Consider the following 13,375-nt stretch of genomic DNA (forward strand, 5'->3'; position numbering starts at 1 on the left):
TTTTATTAATCCATCTACCTGTCCTCCTCTGAAAATATATTTTTTGTTCTTTTACAGCTTTTCTGCTACATATACCTACATTACACATACACATTATACATACATATTTTACATACATGGTACTTGTATATAAAGCAGTCACATAACAATAATACATTACCAAACATCAACTATTTCAAAAAAATAGTAGTTACTGTCTTGTCTCATCGCTACAACTCCCGTACAGGCTCGGGAGAGACGAAGGTCGAGAGCCATGCGACCTCCGAAACACAACCCAACCAATCCGCACTGCTATTTAACAGCGCGCATCCAACCCGGAAGCCAGCCGCACCAATGTCAGCGTGTAAACACAACACTGTGGCGCCCAGCCCGCCACAGGAGTCGCTAGTGCGCGATGAGACAAGTATATCCCTACCGGCCAAACCCTCCCTAACCCGGACGACGCTGGGCCAATTGTGAGTCGCCCCATGGACCTCCCGGTCGCGGCCGGGTGCGACAGAGCCTGGGCTCAAACCCACAGCTAGCACTGTGATGCAGTGCCTTAGACCACTGTGCCACCCGGGAGGCCAAACATAACGCTTTAATCCCAAACCTCAGCCCATCCTACCTATCACCATAGACCACCCTCGTTTGGTTTCCATGTGCCATATACTTTTCAATTATGCTGTGATGTTTTAGATACTTTTTTTATCTTTCTAATCGTATATTATCCACAGATTGTGAGCTAAAGATGAACATTTTCCTACGAGTATTATTATATTATTTTTTGACTGACTATGGCTTTCCAAATCACTCAACAGCTCATATGTTGCCTGACTACAAGATTTTATCTTGCTACGTTAGTAAATACATACTGTGTTTACCTGCCTAGAATATCCACAGTAGTGTGTATACACCTGCCTAGAATATCCACTGTAGTGTATATACACCTGCCTAGAATATCCACTGTAGTGTGCATAAACCTGCCTAGAATATCCACTGTAGTGTGCATAAACCTGCCTAGAATATCCACTGTAGTGTGCATAAACCTGCCTAGAATATCCACTGTAGTGTGCATATACCTGCCTAGAATATCCACTGTAGTGTGTATACACCTGCCTAGAATATCCACAGTAGTGTGCATAGACCTGCCTGGAATATCCACAGTAGTGTGCCTAGACCTGCCTAGAATATCCACTGTAGTGTGCATATACCTGCCTAGAATATACACTGTAGTGTGTATACAGCTGTCTAGAATATCCACTGTATTGTGCATGGACCTGCCTATAATATCCACTGTAGTGTGCATAGACCTGCCTAGAATATCCACTGTAGTGTGTATACACCTGTCTAGAATATCCACTGTAGTGTGTATACACCTGTCTAGAATATCCACTGTAGTGTGCATAGACCTGCCTAGAATATCCACAGTAGTGTGCATAGACCTGCCTAGAATATCCACAGTAGTGTGCATAGACCTGCCTGGACTGTTCACATTAGTGTGCATAGACCTGCCTAGAATATCCACAGTAGTGCGCATAGACCTGCCTAGAATATCCAATGTAGTGTGTATACACCTGCCTCGAATATCCACTGTAGTGTGCATAGACCTGCCTGGAATATCCACAGTAGTGTACATAGACCTGCCTAGAATATCCACAGTAGTGTGCATAGACCTGCCTAGAATATCCAATGTAGTGTGCATAGACCACAGGCTAACTGACAAAGATTTTGGTAGCTAACATTGGCCATCCACCTTTCATAACAACATTCATTTTAGGTTGTTTTTCACATCTAAAACTATCTGGCTAGCTAGATTCACATATAGCTAGCTAGTCACAAGGTTGCGTTTGCTTTATGTAATATAAAAAATGTTGGTCTCTATTGGTCAAAGGTAATGCAGTAGCACAGGAGTGCGCAAATGTACATTTTTATGTGTTCTCCAACCTCTGGTTCTCAAAACAACGTACTCAAGAGAACGTCATCAAAGAAGGAACTCGGAGCAGGAGTGTGTGGAGCACGGTAGTATGCATATTGAGAAACACCTATAGAGATGGAGGGGAGAGGTGGAGAAGTGGGCTGTGGCTTCACTGTGTGAAGAGGGACGGAAATGGAGAAATGAAGTAGCAATGAGCCCTCTCTCACCATCCCCTCACCCCCCGTGGGACTCACCAAGCCGAGGCTCCACTTCAAACAACCTCCATCTCCCCTTTCCTCTTCCACTAGGGAGGCCGTCAAACCCTCTGTCTCCCAGCACGAGGCCCATTCCCCTCGGCTATGCTACCCACTGTTGGAGGCCTTTGGAAAGGGGTCGCTCTGCACAGCGCTCCCCTCTCTACAACACCCTCAGGCTTTCCCCAGCCTTCCCCCAGTTCCTGGACCCACAGGCCTCTCTCTGTGTGGGGGAGAGAGACAGACTGACAGGCCTAGCCGTTAATTGGTGGGAGTCGGTGGGAGTGGGCCAGTGGAACTCTTGCTGATAAGTGAGATACAGGGATGGAGGGGAGTAAGGGAGAACTGTGCTGTGCCTCCACTGTGTGAAGAGGAAGGGACATTGAGAAATTAAGTAGCACGGTTGAGTTCATGGAAAGAGAACCTCAACTCATAACTGTGGCCAAGCTTCCAGATGCTTCCTTGACCTCTGCCGAACACTGTCTGGACCTCAGGCCACAAATCCATAAACCTCCTAACATTCTGCACTCTAAGGACAGGCTGAGAGAGATGTTCTCAGGGAATTCTTCTCTCCTTTTCAACCTTTCTCCTGTTCTCCTGTCCTCATTTTCACCACATCTCCTCCTAATTTCTCTCCCTCATGCCTTTTCTCATGTTTCGACTTGTCATGTTATTTTTTTTGTCCATCTTCTCTCCTATCTTGCTCCTTCTCCTCCCATTTCTCCTTGCCATTTTACCTCCTTTCTCTCCTTTCCTCCAATTGTCATTCTCTCCCTCTCTCATCTTCTCCATGACTCCTTTCCTTTTTCTCACCGTCCCTCCTCTTCCTCCTTCTCTCCTCCTCTCCTTCTGCAGTGGTAGAGTAAGCAAGCTGCTGGTTCTGCCAGTAATGCACTAGTCAACAGAGCTAAGCCAGTGTAATTGCCTGGCCTGGGCTAATCCCTCTGCCTGCCGTGAGAGAGATGGTGCTGTGCTTTAGACCTCAGCACACACGAGCATTCAGTCTTCTCTAGCGATTTCTTTCACATCCCGTGCTCCTTGTTCGGCACTGATATTGGAGCTTTTGTAGATCAAGCAGACCAGCTCCCCTGGGTGTTAGACTTCTCCGGTTCTATCTGGTGCGGTGGGAGTCCGTAACATTGAAACAACTTCGCTGGGCACACCGCCATACCAGGAATGTGGTCGTAGTCGCTAATAGCTCCAACTGTTCAAAAGCTAGAGCCAAATCTATCGGGCGTCTTTTTCTCTCCTCAAAGGTACGCTAGAAACCGCTGCTACCGCTCCGTTTGTCGCAGGCGCTAATAGCGGATGTCGACGGTTACTCACGTAGCCCACGTTTCTATGAACTAAGCGATGCATTCAGCCGACTGAGGGAAACAGGTTGCGCAACACATTCGTTCATGTTATTGCTGCGCGCCCCATGCGTCTTGCGAGACAGGCAATGACTAAGGCTGAGCATTGATGTGACGTGATTGACATGATGGGTTTCTCAAGTGCAGATGTTTCTGACATGACCAAATTGATGGTGTGTAGCACCTGTGAGCGACATGTGCTGTAGAAGAAATCAATTGGAGAATGAAGGTGTATGTGCGTGTGAGCCATTCCGTTTAGTTCTCCCTCTGAAACAAAGCAGCCAGCACCAACCCGCCTTTCTTTTTCTCCTCCCCCAATTCCTTAGTCAGTCTGTGCTCCATATCTCCACACAGGGAGTTGTAGTGAGTCCCTGAGGAGCTGTTTCCCATTGAAAAGACAAACAGCGTGAAGGAGACCCAGCAAAGCACTGAGATTGGCTTAGAGGGCCAGGCTAGGTAAACAATGTGGTGGGCTGTTTATATTTGGGGCGCTGAAGTGCTCTTGACATTAGCAGGCAGCCCAGGGGGCAAACAAGGGTCGTGGCCTTTCTGGTCCTCCAACAATATGTGGACTGTAGACATTACTCTCTATCCACCTGTTACATGGGATTCTCTATGCCTCATCAGTTAGTTGCCAATGGTGGGGATGAGTTTGACAGTAACACTGTTGGGCATGCACGTGTACATACATACACACACACACACTCATGCATGCATGCATAGACATACACACAAACACACCCTAACCCGACCCCCCCAACCCCACACAAACTGTCACAAACACTCCAATCATTCTAACACGTCACTAGGAGTAAACAAAACGCTTCATGATCGCGCAGCCGTCCTAATTGTGGCGTGTAAGATGTAAGCAACAATCAAGGCTGACTAGTGCGGCTAAATGAATGCCAGGGTAGGAGCTCGGTAAGTAATGAACTCGACAAATTAAATCCCATGGCAAATTAAAACAGCCAAGGGCAGCCATAATAGCCTGCAAATCACCGGTTAAGTGGCAGTCACATCGGATCTCTCCATCCGTCACTGCATAGGGGAATCTATACAGCTACCAACAGGAGCCCAGAGACGAGATGCACTGAGCCAAACTCACACCTCTCCTCTCACAGCCATTTTGTTTTGTTGTATACATACATGAAAACAGACCGCACACAAGCATGCGAATAATGTACATGCAAACAGACAGTGTGATTACATGTCATATGTATTTGTTTCATGAGAAGCCATGTATTATGTAGTCTGACTGTCATATAACACATAGACAGGGTCATTTATATCAGTTCTCACAGCAGTAGGTGTGTCATGTTGATTATATGGACTATATGTATACACATGTATAGTGTATGCCCTCTGTGTGTGTGTGTGATGCCCATGGGGCATATTGTAAGTGCAGCTGTTCTCTCCGTCTCTGCCCTATTTCTGCAAACACACACTCTCTCCTCTCGTTCACATCTCTCTCATTCTCTTAGGCTCCTGCCTCGTTCCTTATCTCGCTGAATTCAATTTGATTCAAGGGGCTTTATTGGCATGGGAAACATATGGTAACATTGCCAAAGCAAGTGAAGTAGATAATATACAAACGTGAAACAAACAATAACAAATCATCTCTCTCTCGCTCTCGTACGCACACCTGATAGCGCCAATGAATACGGTGCTTCTTGGTCAGTTTTTTGCATGGGAAACATCCTAATTATGGCTGACTTGCCCAGTTAAATAGAGGTTCTTTCAAAAATACAAAATAAATTCTAAAAATATACATGTTAAATGTAAGTGGCTTTGGGTAAAACTGTGGGCTATCGAGAGGTGATGGATTCCATGCTCTTTCTGTCCTCTTTGTGGTTAGACTATAATAACCACACTGTGGAGGTCACGTCCTCCCTGTCACTGACCCCTTAGTTGTCACCGTGGCGCAAAGCCGAGGTCGCCGCGGAAACACTGCCATTCCGTCACCTCTGTGTGTTCCGCTGCTTTGTCCAAGCGCCCCAGTGCTATCCCACGTGGCTTTGCGGGAACAATGATTTATTGTGGCTGTGTTGACAGAAGCAACTGCCTGCCCTCACCCCTCGGCGATGGGAAACTAAGGGTTGTGTCCTAATACACAAATACAGCTTCCTTCTCTTGTTTCCTTTATTTTCAACTGCCTGCCCTCACCCTCCATGATGGGAAACTAAGGGCTGTGTCCTAATACGCTAATACAGCTTCCTTCTCTTGTTTCCTTTATTTTCAACTGCCTTCCCTCAACCTCTCTGTAATGGGAAACTCATACTACGCTTATACGGCTTCCTTGAATTGTATCCTTTATTTTTTAACCCAGATCTATTCGGGCAATACATTTTCTCACACCTTTTTGTGTAGACCATGTGCTTGAATAAGTCACATTGAATAACTTTAACCCCTTGACGCGGATGATCACATATTTGCGATCATTGTCAAGTGGTCCCTGCAGCGTACGATCTCAAGTATGTGATTGGAACAGTAGCAACAGAATGTATGATGCAACAAATGTGTCTAAACAGCATTGTTGTCTGAAAAGCGTCTAAACAATGTTTTGTACTGATGGGAAATAAAGGTCTTCACAACTTATGTTCCTCAATTTCACCTTTTATTGTAAAAGATAAATGCGAACTGTGTAACGGTTCTCTTGTGGTGAAGGTGAGTCGGACCAAAATGCAGCGTGTAGATTGCGATCCATGTTTAATAAACAAATGTAAAACACGAATCAATTATAAACACTACAAAACAAATAACGTAACGAACGTAACGAAAACCGAAACAGCCTATACTTGCGTAAACTAACACAGAGACAGGACCAAAGACACTAAGGACAATCACACACAAAACCCAACACAAAACAGGCTACCTAAATATGGTTCCCAATCAGAGACAATGACTAACACCTGCCTCTGATTGAGAACCATATCAGGCCAAACATAGAAATAGACAAACCAGACACACAACATAGAATGCCCACCCAGCTCACGTCCTGACCAACACTAAAACAAGGAAAACACATACGAACGATGGTCAGACCGTGACAAACTGTATCATCCGAACATAACACGGAACACATCCACAGATAAACTCATTCCATAAACCAGTCTAAATAACCGTTTTTGCGCTGACAAAAAAACAATTCATAAGTTAGCAACCTAACAGCTAGACTAGTTTACAATGTACCACATCTCTGGTGAGCACAAGAGACCAATGTAATGTTGTTTAGAAAATAAATGCGTGTCAGCTAAGCGAACAGCTGCTAAATTCTTTATTATTGCAGCCATGTTTCTTTATGTTTGACTTGGCGAAAACTCCCTGATCCCAGAATGTCATTCACTATAAGACGTAAATAAACAAAGTCAAAGTCAAAGATGGCTGTGCCCATTGCCTGAAAAATACGGACTTAGTTTAGCCACTTTTCAGCATATTACAAATCTTTGATGTACTTGTTACTGTGTATACAAGAACCGGAGCACATGACTTGACAAGTCATTTACCAAGCAAATAAAATCACTTCACAGATCATCACACCAAATACAAGCCTATTGCCTAGCCTAACCGTAGCGAGAAAGCTAAACAGGGAGGAAACCATTTTAGGGGGGTGTGTGGGGGGATTCCTTTCATTTGTGGGGGGTTTGTGGGGGGTTTTCAAGTCCATGGGGGGTAGAAATGGGGGAAGGTATCGTGGGGGATATGAGGCAGGAAATATTACTATAATGGGGGATTTTTCAATAAATGGGGGAGGAGGAGTCTCCAACACTGTGTCTCCAACACAGGAGATGTTTACACGCTAAATAAATGGGGGAGGAGGAGTCTCCAACACTGTGTCTCCAACACAGGAGATGTTTACACGCTAAATAAATGGGGGAGGAGGAGTCTCCAACACTGTGTCTCCAACACAGGAGATGTTTACACGCAAAATAAATGGGGGAGGAGGAGTCTCCAACACTGTGTCTCCAACACAGGAGATGTTTACACGCTAAATAAATGGGGGAGGAGGAGTCTCCAACACAGGAGATGTTTACACGCTAAATAAAAATCAAACCCCTGGAAAGGAGTTACAATCTGAGTACAAAACAACAGGGTACTGGGAAACCTCAGACTTCAGTGCGTTCAAGACAACTGGGAACTCTGAAAAAACAAGCTCTGACTGGGAAAAATCTTTTTGAACGGTCATCCACTTCTAGAGCTCCAACTTTCCGAGCTGAACATCACTGACGTCATGATTTGACCTAGTATTTTTCAGAGTTTCAGAGAAAGCACAGTAAGTCAGTCGAGTGAACTATCCCTTGTTATAACATCTTTGGTCTGACAGACGCTTCCATGACAACCAGAATGCATTGTATGTTGTCAACAAACATGGAGCCACAAATAATATGCAAATAGCTTAGCATTAGCTCATCATAATCAGTACAACCTCCCAAAAGGTATTTTACACACATCGTATGTGACCATTACAATCTCTGCAAGAATCAGAATGCATGAATTGTTACCAGCACTTGAAAACGTGAATAAAACAGTAAATACATAATGATCCATACATACGGTGTGCTACAGTGGAAACGTCAACACAATATATAGAAACTAAGACACTTTGATAGGAAGGCACACATGTCCAATTTGTAAGGAAAACAACAATGAAGGCAATGCAGGCACCAGTCAGAAAATGTGCACAACCTGTTCTGTTCCTGTTCATACTTGATCTAGGGAAACACCGGTGAAGTGCTTGGGCTCTAGTTGAAGAGAGACGTTTGTCCGGCTCAGTAAAGACTCAAAAATAATTTGTCCACAACAGTGAAATGGTCTACTTCTTATATGAATTGTTAAGGAGGTGGAACACACCTCAATTCCAACAGTTGTTAGAAAATAAAACGTGTTAGAAAATAGTTTTAAATTGACACGTTAAACATAGCCTATAGATAATTAGCAGGCAGCGTGCCTTGGTTTGAAGTCAGTCCGGGTTAACTGTCCTGTTGCTGAAGTTGCTTAACGATCTCATTTTGGAACAGCGAGTGCATGAAAAAACCCACGCTGGGACGACCGATAGAGATATTTGGAAGATTAATACCGTATGTGAAAAGACTAGATAGTCCTGGATTCACCTTGATTTATAAAAGACCTCAACCCCTAGTCTAACTGCGAGCTGCCTCCCTCCTCTTTGGCGATAGCTCATTCGCTGTAGTGATGGACTATAATTAGCATATAGAGTAGCTGCTCTCTCATCACTGACATGTCCAGAAACAATCTTTTAGTGGTGAAAACTCTTCCATCAACAGAGCCGGACTCATAAAAACATTCCACTAATCCCAGTTTATCTAAGTCTTTCCTGTCCTCTAGATGGATATGGAGTATGACCCATTTCCCTCTCCTTGGCAAAAAATACACAATAATGTTGAAAAACAAGTGTGCCTAATTCCCACTATAGGGCTGACCTGTACTGTGCTGGCTCTGATGTTTTCCATTTGTATTGCCCTTTCCAGCATGGTTCCAGAAATGATGGTGGATGTGTAACCAGGCCAACCAAGTGCAGCTCAGCTTGGGTCAGTTCTGTGTGGCTTAGCAGTGTGAAAAGGTTATTACCTTGCCTATTCTATGAGGGGTCCAGGATTTGTGTTAGCTTACTATGGTTTACATTAAAGCTAAGTTCTTAGCTAGGTCTCTCTGGAAAAAGTGATTCTTTGAGATCTCAATGGGATCTCCTGGTTAAATAATCAAATCAAATCAAATGGTATTTGTCACATACACATGGTTAGCAGATGTTAATGCGAGTGTAGGGAAATGCGTGTGCTTCTAGTTCCGACAGTGCACTAATGTCTAACAAGTATTCTGACAAATTCACAAATAAAGGTTGAATAGAATGCAATCCTTCTCATTGTGTTTGGCCTGTTGGCAAGAGATTCACTGAGATGTCAATGGGAAAACCTGGTTAAATAAAGGTTCCTCTCTGTGTCTGTTTGTAGGCGTTCCCTCGGGCCCGCGGAACGTGATATCCGTCGTGAACGAGACCTCAGTGATCCTGGAGTGGCACTCGCCTAGGGAGACAGGCGGTCGTGAGGACGTGGTCTACAACATTGTTTGTAAGAAGTGCCGGGCGGACCGCCGTACCTGTTCACACTGTGACGACAACGTGGAGTTTGTTCCACGGCAGCTGGGCCTGACGGAAACCAGAGTGTTCATCAGTAACCTGTGGGCCCACACGCTCTACAGCTTCGAGATACAGGCCGTCAACGGGGTGACCAATAAGAGCCCCTACCCTGCCCAGCACGTGTCTATAGACATCACCACCAACCAGGCTGGTAAGAGAATAGTGTGTGTGTGTGTTTGGGGCGGGGGGGGGGGGGGGGTTGAGGGGTTCTCTGTGTGTGATGTGTAGTCTCACTGAGAGGGGATGGTCGGCATCATCATCATTATCGTCATCTGTGTTCATGTACATTGTTGGCGTAGTTTGCTGTAGCTGTGTCTCCTTTCTAGTGTACAGTACAAAGAAACAATTTTGTATAGTGTTTCATTGATTGTTGATATCATAATTCATCATACATTGCTCAGCACTGGTAAACACAACATAATCTCTGCATTTCTGACTCCTGGCCTGTTGCTTCTTCTTTCACAATGTGAGCTGGAGAGAGGTCATTGTGCTAAACCGTGAATTAGTGAGGGGGTGGCAGCTGACTCCAGCTGTACGAGAACTCACAAAGTGAAATATTGAGACTGTCTCTCTTCTATTGTATTATCGCCCTCTTTTCTCATATGAAAGCAGAGGCCTGCTATATAATTGAGTGTGTTGAGGGATGGGGGGATTTCCCCATTGAAAACATGGTGAAGTTCAAAACCCCAACCCAAGACATGGCGTGTTAGGATCTGTGGTGAGACCAGCACATCCCTCCCATTGCCCTATTTCTGCACCCTTTGTAGTTCCCCAGTTTTATTTACACATCAAACCCTTTGAAACTTAAAAAAAAATAGAAAATGCTGGTTTGCATTTTGCTCCAAGACAACTTTACAGAAATGTTTGCTACTTAAGCTTCAGTCAAAAGCCTAAAGTAAATGAATCTATCTACGACAAACAGCAAATACGATTTTTATATACCGTCCTTTCTACTTGATATTCTGAAGGTTGAGACAGCGTTGAGACAGTGTTGAGACAGTGTTGTGGCTTATGAGATATCTTTGCTGGTTATCTTTCCGGTTTTCTTTTCGAATAACTCGACTTGACCTCTCCCTTCACGACAGACTGAGAACAGTCTATAAAGCCACAGGCTAAAACATTCATGCTGTATTGAACACATCCCTGAAAGAAAAAAAAACGACCAAATACAATCCTGGGCGAAATACCTGGAGGTTGTTTTTATAGGGCTGAACAGGGCCAGTATTCACAAAGCATCACAGAGTGTAGAAGTGTGATCAAGAATCAAGTCCCTCCTCTTATTCGTTATGATTTAAAAGACGAAACTGATCATATTCTCTGTGATTCTTTGTGAATACAGGCTAGTTTCTCTGCTGTTTGCTGTCTTGGCAGCAGTGCTGTAGCTGTTACAGAACAGGCAGTGAGACAAGAAGGGTTTGGGTGTTTAGTACTACATAATGACCAAGCAGACAACTCTTCTGTCCAAGACATTAGCCCAGGATTAGGGCAGCGTGAACCAAGCCAGAGAGTTGGACGGCCGCCTCCTCATCTTTCTCCTTCACCCTCTTTCTCTCCTTTTCTCATGTTTGGAAGGCTCTTGCTCTCAAAGGCTCTTGAGTCTCTCGCTCTCTCCAACTCCCTTGCGATTTGTCTATTTTTCTCTCTCTCCTATTCGTCATTTCTCCTGCATCCCTCCCTCCTTCCCTTCTATTTCTCTGGCCTTGTGATGGAATGTGAATTCAGCCACTGGAAATGACAGCTTTGGGATATTTTGTCTGGCTGGTCCTTTTCCTACAGTGTTCTTCATGCTCCCGTGGAGTTCCACGGTGTTCATTGTGACACTTATCAAGGGACCTAGAGCACAAAGTATTGACCAAGTGGAAAATTTAAATGAGACTTGTTTCATTTTTCCTGTGTTTGCTGTTATAAGAGAGACCTCGAGAGTGTCTGCCAAATATGTGGAGTGTATTTGTGTATTGAGTGCTGTTGTGTATTTGGTTTTTGAGTGGTCATTTCGTGTGTGTGTACCCTATTACAGATTTGATTGTTTACAGCATTACAGCTTTTCTGGGATTTTCTGTGTTAAAAACATTGGATATTTCTGGTACTTGTTACTCCACCATAACAACATGGTTGAAAGCAGAGCTATGGCGCTATGGAAATGTAAAAGTTGTGGATTTGTTGAGCGTGGGTGAATTTGCTTTTTTTTAGATACAGTACATTCGGAAAGTATTCAGACCCCTTGCCTTTTTGCACATATTGTTACGGTACAGCCTTATTCTAAAATGGATTAATAACCCTCTTTGGGCTAGGTGTCCCGCTAGTGGGATAGAAGCCGACAACATCCGGTGAAATTGGAGGGTGCACAATTCAAATAAATACTCGTAATATTAAACATTCATGAACATACAAGGGTCTTATATCATTTAAAAGTTTAAATTCTTGTTAATCCAACTGCGTTGTCAGATTACAAAAAGGCCTTATGGCGAAAGCATACCATGCGATTATCTGAGGACAGCACCCCACATCAACATATTTTTTCAACCAGCCCAGGCTTCTCAAAATCACAAATAGCGATTAAATAAATCACTTAGCTTTGAATATCTTCCTATGTTTGCAATCCCAAGGGTCCCAGCTACAACATGAATGGTCGTTTTGTTCAATAAAATCCTTCTTTATATCCCAAAAAGTCAGTTTAGTTGGCGCCATGGATTTCAGTAATCCACTCGTTCAACATGCAGACAAAGGAGTCCAAAAAGCTACTAGTAAACTTCGTCCAAACAAGTCAAACAACGTTTCTATGTAATCCTCCGGTAGTCGAAAATGTAAATAAATGATAATATTTCACATGGAAAGTACTATGTTCAATAGGAAAGGAAAATTCATATGCGCACGCCTCCTCCCTCGCACGCCGAAAGACTGATTTGGTCCAGGTGCTCTCCCAACAAAAACTCCAAATACTTGTTTGTTTTTCAAAAGAGAAGCCTGAAACCTTGAATAAAGACTGTTGACATAGGAGTTGCAATTTGGGTGACGGACATATGGGTTTCCAATTGGTTTCCATAATAAGAGCCTGGTAGCTGAAAAAACAACATTCTGGTCTGGATTTTCTTCCGATTTTCGCCTTCCATATCAATTCTGCTATAGTCTGAGACGTTATTTTAACAGTTTTAGAAACTTCAGAGTGTTTTCTATCCAAATGCTATTATATGCATATCCTGGCTTCTGGGCCTGAGTAACAGGCATGTTACTATGGGCACGTCAGTCAGGCGGAAATTCAGGATAGGGCCTCCTAGCCCTAAGAAAAATCGTAATCAATCTACACACAATATCCCATAATGACAAAATGAAAACAGCTTTTTAAACATTTTTGCAAATAAAAAACTGAAATACCTATTTACATAAGTATTCATACCCTTTGCTAGGAGACTCGAGCTCAGGTTCATCCTGTTGTATTTTTATTGAATTTTTTATCTTTATATAACTAGGCAAGTCAGTTAAGAACACATTCGTATTGTCAATGACGGCCTAGGAACAGTGGGTTAAATGCCTTGTTCAGGGGCAGAACGACAGATTTGTACCTTGTCAGCTCGGGGATTCAATCTTGAAAACTTTCGGTTACTAGTCCAATGCTCTAACCACTAGGCTACGCTGCCACCCCTTTGATCATCCTTGAGATGTTTCTACAACTTGATTGGAGTCCACCTCTGGTAAATTCAATTGATTGGACATGATTTGGAAA

The 13,375-nt window shown here is 43.7% G+C and overlaps 1 protein-coding gene across 2 annotated transcripts in view; it reads left to right on the forward strand.

Moving 5' to 3' along the window:
• The window catches only part of LOC109875434 (ephrin type-B receptor 1), a 316,435-nt gene that overhangs the window by 223,172 nt on the left and 79,888 nt on the right, over window positions 1-13,375 (forward strand). For both annotated transcript variants that reach the window (XM_031810207.1, XM_031810205.1), the window contains exon 5: window positions 9,470-9,805. In XM_031810207.1, the coding sequence (XP_031666067.1) occupies window positions 9,470-9,805 (336 nt within the window). The remainder of the gene's footprint in view (window positions 1-9,469; window positions 9,806-13,375) is intronic.

This window comes from Oncorhynchus kisutch, linkage group LG30 (assembly GCF_002021735.2).
Source record: "Oncorhynchus kisutch isolate 150728-3 linkage group LG30, Okis_V2, whole genome shotgun sequence".
NCBI lineage: Eukaryota > Metazoa > Chordata > Actinopteri > Salmoniformes > Salmonidae > Oncorhynchus > Oncorhynchus kisutch.